Source organism: Alexandromys fortis, unplaced genomic scaffold (assembly GCF_014885135.2).
Source record: "Alexandromys fortis isolate MF-2015 unplaced genomic scaffold, M_Fortis_MF-2015_v1.1 scaffold_3, whole genome shotgun sequence".
Taxonomy (NCBI): domain Eukaryota; kingdom Metazoa; phylum Chordata; class Mammalia; order Rodentia; family Cricetidae; genus Alexandromys; species Alexandromys fortis.
The window spans coordinates 8,629,622-8,635,848 of record NW_026067909.1 but is presented as its reverse complement, the minus strand read 5'-3'; the positions used below and the strand labels follow the sequence as shown (position 1 = coordinate 8,635,848).

Here is a 6,227-nt window from a genome sequence, read left to right as displayed (position 1 = left end):
CATGCCCAAGGAGGCTGGCCAGAGGACGATATTGTGGTTCTATTTTGAAATATTCTCTGGTCGGAGGTCTCCATTCTGCACTGCTGAGAGGGGCCAGGAGAGAATGTGTAACCAAGAGCTGGACCTCTTCCAGCACATCCCTGGATTTGCATGAGAAGCCTTGAGGCATTCCGGGTCCTTACTCCGGAACTAGCTGTATGATTGTTCATTGCATGACTGGTAAGCGGTGACTCTAACTCTGTTTCTAGGCTGGGACAAGGACCGCCACCCGCCATGGTGAAGCTGGGCTGCAGCTTCTCTGGGAAGTCAGGCAAGGAAATGGGAGGCCACGAAGGGGCTGCCATGGACAGTGTCCCTCTGATCAGCCCCCTAGATGTCAGCCAGCTTCAGCCCTCATTCTCTGACCAGGTGAGTAGCCTGAGGCAGTGCAGGCCTTCTCAGCTTGCTTAGGGACAAAAAGGGATGGGTAAGGTTTATATCAATGTTGCCTCTCCCAAAGTGCCCTGAGGATAGGCCGAGCTGGGCAGAAATCCAAACTGACCATGGGCAAGCGGGACCTCCCGGTTAGGGCTCTCACATCCAGAGCCCCTACCCATCTGAACCAGGGTAAACTGACCACTGGCTTCCTCGGAATTTAAACACTCAGACTGTGATGTAATCTAACAGGACCAGCAAGTTGCAGTTACCAGTTGTGCTGGCTAGTTTTATGTTACATTGGCACCAGCTATAGTTATGAGAGGAGAAAACTTCAACCGAGAAACTGCCTTCCTAAGATCTGGCTGTAGCCAAGCCTACAGAGCTTTTTTAATTTATTTATTTTTATTTATTTATTTTTTGGTTTTTCGAGACAGGGTTTCTCTGTAGCTTTGGAGCCTGTCCTGGAACTAGCACTTGTAGACCAGGTTGGCCTTGAACTCACAGAGATCCGCCTGCCTCTGCCTCCCAAGTGCTGGGATTAAAGGCGTGCCCCACCACCGCCTGGTTTTCAGAGCATTTTCTTAATTCACAACTGATGAGGCTGACCAAGCCCATTGTGGATGGTCCTATTCCTGGGCTTCTGGTCCTGGGTTCTAGTAAGAAATCATGAGGAGCAAGCCAGTAGGCAGCACTCCTCCGTGGCCTCTGCATCAGCTCCTGCCTCCAGGTTCCAGCTGTTTGAGTCCCTGTGCTGACTCCCTATGATGATAGACAATGATGTGGAAGTGTAATCCAAATAAACTCTTCCCCATCTGGTTTTCGGTCTTGGTGTTTCATCACAGCAATAGTGACATTAACTAGGACATCATTCTTTTCTTCTGGACAGGACTCTAGGTTAGGGCACAAAAAAAAAAAAAAAAAAAAAAAAAAAAAAGGCTTTTTAGGCAGGTGACTGAGGGGGTTGGTGACTTTTAGTAGAAGTCAGTGAGAAGCAAAAAGTCACCCAAGGCTGGTCTAGTCTGGCCCTTCAGGAGCCCAGGGCAGCTCCCCAGTGATCTGGGTCGGTTTTAGCTGCACTTATTCTAACAGTGAATGCTGAAAACAGATCTATCCTTCGCCTCTCAAGAACACAAACAGTCTAGAGTTTTCCACGTCTGAGTCCCATGTGGCTGGGGAATCCAGACTCTGGAAGCTGTCAGAGGAGTTGGGTCAGACCTCCTGAAGGAGAGGAACCAGATTATGGGGCAGTAGGAGAAGAAGTTCCCGCCAGAGAGCCAGCACCCTGAGCCCGGCTAGGCCTTGAACAGCTGTGGTTGCCATCAGACCTTCAGTGCTCACATTCTAGCTTACAGCTTACTGGCCACCAAACAGTACAGACCCACGGTCAGTGCTGTCTCCCCAGTTCCAAACCCCCTCAGTTCAGGGCTTTCCTGGGTCCCCACCAGCTGTCCAACGATGTCATGACCGTCTCTTCCTTTAGGTGCTCATCAAAACACAGACAGAATATCAGCTTTCCTCCTCAGACCAGACAAAGAAGTTTGGAGATTTGGAGGGTCAAAGGCTGGCCTGCGGCCACCCAGAGGAAGGACGCAAAGTAAGTATATCACCTCTCCCTGAGGGAAGTTAGAGCAGGGGAGAGGCCAGGTGAGCAATTCAGGCCTTGTTTGCCTGACTGAGTCCCACTTGGGTCTCCTAGGGACCAAAGGGATCAATCTTACCCAGATGTCACCTCTAGTGCTGGCTGGCCACTAGCTGTCCATCCTTACCCAGCCTTCTTCTGAGCAGCCTGAGCTCCCGGGAGACATTTCCCATGGGAAGTGCCTGTCTCCTGGCCCATCATTGTCTACCTCTCTGCAGGCTTTTTATGGAACAGATATGAGCTTTACCTTTTATTTGTAAAATGTCTCCTCTTTATCTTCTTTTAACCACGTCAATGATGGTTTTAATAATCACTTTTAGCGGACTATTTATAGTGCTTTTTCATTTGCAGAAGCAACACCTACCCTTTCCCGTAGTTTCTTCAGTGGTTGTGCCCATCAAAGGTGCTGAGGCTTCCGGGGTGGTACTAATGCTCCTACCTCACTAGAGCTCTCTCTCTCTCTCTCTCTCTCTCTCTCTCTCTCTCTCTCTCTCTCTCTCACTCACACACACACACACACACACACACACACACACACTGCTTCCTGCATCAAGTCCTCCTGCTGTGACAATCACCAGCTTCTGTAGGCCACATGGGCAGGGCAAACCAGTAGCAACTTCTGGGTCAATTAGCTGCATGCAGTTTAACTGGCCAAAGCAGTTAGTTTACTTGATCATAGATGTTTACAGAATCCCAGCAAATCAGAGCCTGCAAAAAAACAGTTCCTAAACCTTTGGTCCCAGAGCTGACCTCAAGGAAGGAAACAAGATGTAGGTAGGGGCAGCGGTATTGTGCCCAGCTCCAGTTCTTAGGGACTGTCCCCTCAGGGAGGCTGGCCCGGCCATAGCTCACCTGCACTAAGTTCTGCTCCTTTCCCTCTGCCAGGTGCCGACTGCAAGGATGATCGCCTTCGTCATGGCTCTCATGGGCTGTGTGCTGATCATGTACAAGGCCATTTGGTATGACCAGTTCTCCTGCCCTGATGGCTTCCTGCTTCGGGTAAGCCTGAGGGACCAAGGACCAGGGCAGGATGTGGAGGGCTTTCTGGGGCAGCATCAAGGATGGATGCTTCCCGTCTCCAAGGACCAGGGCAGGATGTGGAGGGCTTTCTAGGGGCAGCATCAAGGATGGATGCTTCCTGTCTCCCACCCCTAGGTTTTCTTCTAAATGACAAGGCTGACCCTGTGTGATTGATCCCCTTACTTTCTAGAATATACCGAGATGCCGTCTTTTGAAACTTTCCAAGCAAAGGTTGTTTTAGGGCTGCAGAAATGGCTCAGTAGAGGCCATACTGTATAAGCATGAGAACCTATAGAGAAGGCCAGATGTGACTGCCTGTACCCCAGCACCGTGGGGTGACAGAAACAGGACAGTTGCTAAGGCTTGCTCCAGGTTCAGTGAGAGACCCCGTCTCAAGGAGACCTCCTCTGGCCAACTCAAGCACAATTACAGACACACAAAATGAAACTCAAAAACAGAAATGTGAGAAGGGTTTTTGTTTGTTTGTGTTTGTGTTTTAATCTAAACTGAAGTAGGAGGTGCTAGCAGAACTCTTGAGTGCCCTGGTGCCCTCCAGCTCCTGGGGAGGAGACCTGCCTGCATTTGGCAGGATTCTACTGAGCCCTTTAGTCCTTAGTTGTTTCCCTAGACTTCAAGAGGTTTGTTTCTTTGGCTTCTTTTTTTGAGACAGGGTTTTTCTGTGTAACAGCCCTAACTGTCCTGGAACTAGCTCTTGAAGACCAGACTGGCCTCGAACTAACAGGATCTGCCTGTGTCTGCTTACCAAGTGCTGGAATTAAAGGCGGGTGCCACCACTGCTGGGTACAAGAGGCTTTCAAATATATTATCGGCATTAATGCTTTCTGCATATTTAGCAAATATTTCCTTCTATTTTAAAAATCTCAACTCCATTAATGACAGTTAAATTTTTTAAATATTTATTTATTATGTATACAATATTCTGTCTGTGTGTATGCCTGCAGGCCAGAAGAGGTCACCAGACCCCTCTACAGATGGTTGTGAGCCACCATGTGATTACTGGGAATTGAACTCAGGACCTTTGGAAGAGCAGGCAATGCTGTTAACCTCTGAGCCATCTCTCCAGCCCCCAGTTAAAATTTTTTAATATTTTTAAAGTGCTTCATATTTTAGAAGTAATGTCTCTTCTTTTTCCCTTAATTCTCTCGTCTCTGGGATGGAGTTCACAGAGGCACTGAAGTCTGGCTGGCTTTTTTGTGGGGGGAAGAAAAGACATAAAGTTTTAGCTTCAGCTGTTCTGGAATTCACTATGTAGCCCATACTAGCCTCTGATTCACTTCAATCCTGACTCAGCCTTCCCAGTGCCCGCATTACAAAAATGGTCCCCACACCAGTCTGTGTTTTCTGCCTTTCCCACACAGCATGGTTCTAAGAGACTCCTCGTGAGCAAAGGCCCCACATCACACCACCCGCTGCTCAAAAGAGCCTCAGGCTCTGACCCTGTGACCCGAAGCCAATGTTGCCTTTGTGTGTTTTTAATTATGACCCTCCTCCTCGTCTTCGTCCTCTTCCTCATCCTCCTCCTCATCCTCTTCCTTGCCCTCCTCCTCGTCCTCGTCCTCCTCCTCTTCCTCCTTCTCTTTCACTATGATCCCCGGTCCCCTTACCGGTCCGGAATATGCCTCTGCAGCACAAGATCTGCACCCCGCTGACCCTGGAGATGTACTACACGGAGATGGACCCCGAGCGCCACCGCAGCATCCTGGCAGCCATGGGCGCCTACCCGATGAACCGCAAGCATGGCACCGAGATGCCCCCTGCCTGGGGAAACAACTACCGGGCCTCCAAGGGGGAGCATAAGGGTCCCACCCCAGCGGCAGTGGTTGTGTCCACTGCAGCTGCAACAGCAGCAGCGGGCACAGAGCCATCAGGGAAGCCTTTGACCATAAGAGAGAAAGAAGACCCACAAAAGGCAGAGGGTGTGCCGTCCCAGGCCCCCCAGTGACTGTCGTCCCGACCCACTCACACACACACACTCCCGCCACTGACTGGGGTAAGTGTGTTCCGCCTAAACAAGGACTGGCTAGCTCATAGGTCACAGGCTTGCTCTGCCCTGCCCTGCCCTGCTTTACCCTGCCCATCTCTCCCGCCATTCCCTGTCCCCACGCCACCCTCCCCCCATTTCCCCACATCCCTCACTTCCCGCCAGTCCCAGAAACCTACCCAGCTGTGCACCCTCTCTTGAGGCTACCTCCAGGTCTGCGTACAGGGCTTGCCTTCCTGTCCAGCACACCAGCCCTCTCTGTCCCTTTCACCCTGACCCTTCTGTCTTCACAGCGACCCCCACTAGCTTCTTTGATCCGCGCACCTCCTGATACTTCTCCACCCAGTGATTGTGCTCCTGCCCCAAAGCACCCCGCTGAAGCCCCTGCCCCTGGTGGGCCTCTGACTCAGTTGCTTTTCTGTAAGTAAAGTTCACATCTACCTGAGCCTTGGTTTCTCTTTTGGTCGCAGCCTTGTGTGAGCATTTTCATTAGCCTCTGAACCTAAGAGGACACCTAAGGGTGCCTGCTTTTGAGGAAGAGAAATAGTTCCTGCTCTTCCCGACTCCAGCCAGCCTAGGGACCACTGGCCACAATGGAATAAATCACTCAGGGGAATTGGGGTGACTCCTGACTGCCCCAGGAGTCACCTGTATTCTGCTGTACTAGCATCTACTTGGTGCTGGGTCTGGTTCTGGATCCTCTCCAAGCAATAAGGATTGTCCTCCACTGGGAGGAGCTCTTGGGTTTTAGAACCACTCACAGTGAGTTCTTTCCTAGATAAGACACCCACAGAATGAATGATGAAGAAAGGACTGAATACTGGCCTGAGTTGGGAGTGGGACCTTTCAGGAACTTTGTGATTTGCCTCCTGTGAGTTGGAGGGTCCCCTCAATCCCTTCCCTAGCATTGACATCTCCCTTTAGGAGTTAGACAGGAAGTGGATTTTCTAAAGGTCCCAAGGGAGCTGCCCCGGGTCCCTTTCTCCTTCTCTCCCCACACAACTAGCCCACGGTTCTGCGTGACTCTGACTCTGTCACTCTTTCCTGATCACATACATACATTTATTTATTTATTCATTCATTCATTCATTCATTCATTCATTTATTTATTTTACAGTGTTCTGATGCCTGCAGGCCAGTAGAGGGCAC

The 6,227-nt window shown here is 50.4% G+C and overlaps 1 protein-coding gene across 2 annotated transcripts; it reads left to right on the top strand.

Moving 5' to 3' along the window:
* The first annotated feature begins 253 nt into the window (after positions 1 to 253).
* Caly (calcyon neuron specific vesicular protein) lies at positions 254 to 5,507 on the top strand. Of its 2 annotated transcripts, XM_050136792.1 has the most exons (5): positions 254 to 408; positions 1,898 to 2,011; positions 2,942 to 3,055; positions 4,725 to 5,087; positions 5,372 to 5,504. In XM_050136792.1, exons 1-4 carry the CDS (start codon positions 274 to 276, stop codon positions 5,037 to 5,039), a joined length of 678 nt encoding a protein of 225 aa, XP_049992749.1. In that variant the 5' UTR covers positions 254 to 273; the 3' UTR covers positions 5,040 to 5,087; positions 5,372 to 5,504. The 2 variants fall into 2 exon arrangements, with proteins under 2 accessions (XP_049992749.1, XP_049992747.1); XM_050136790.1 differs by having other exon boundaries at positions 4,725 to 5,507.
* Positions 5,508 to 6,227: the final 720 nt, after the last annotated feature.

What these genes read in the sequence shown, in the direction of transcription:
- Caly (XM_050136790.1), top strand. Translation starts at nt 274, where the DNA reads ATGGTGAAGCTGGGCTGCAGCTTCTCTGGGAAGTCAGGCAAGGAAATG. An exon ending in AGCCCTCATTCTCTGACCAG is followed by an intron (nt 409 to 1,897) that starts GTGAGTAGCCTG and finishes CTCTTCCTTTAG; the next exon opens with GTGCTCATCAAAACACAGAC. An exon ending in ACCCAGAGGAAGGACGCAAA is followed by an intron (nt 2,012 to 2,941) that starts GTAAGTATATCA and finishes TCCCTCTGCCAG; the next exon opens with GTGCCGACTGCAAGGATGAT.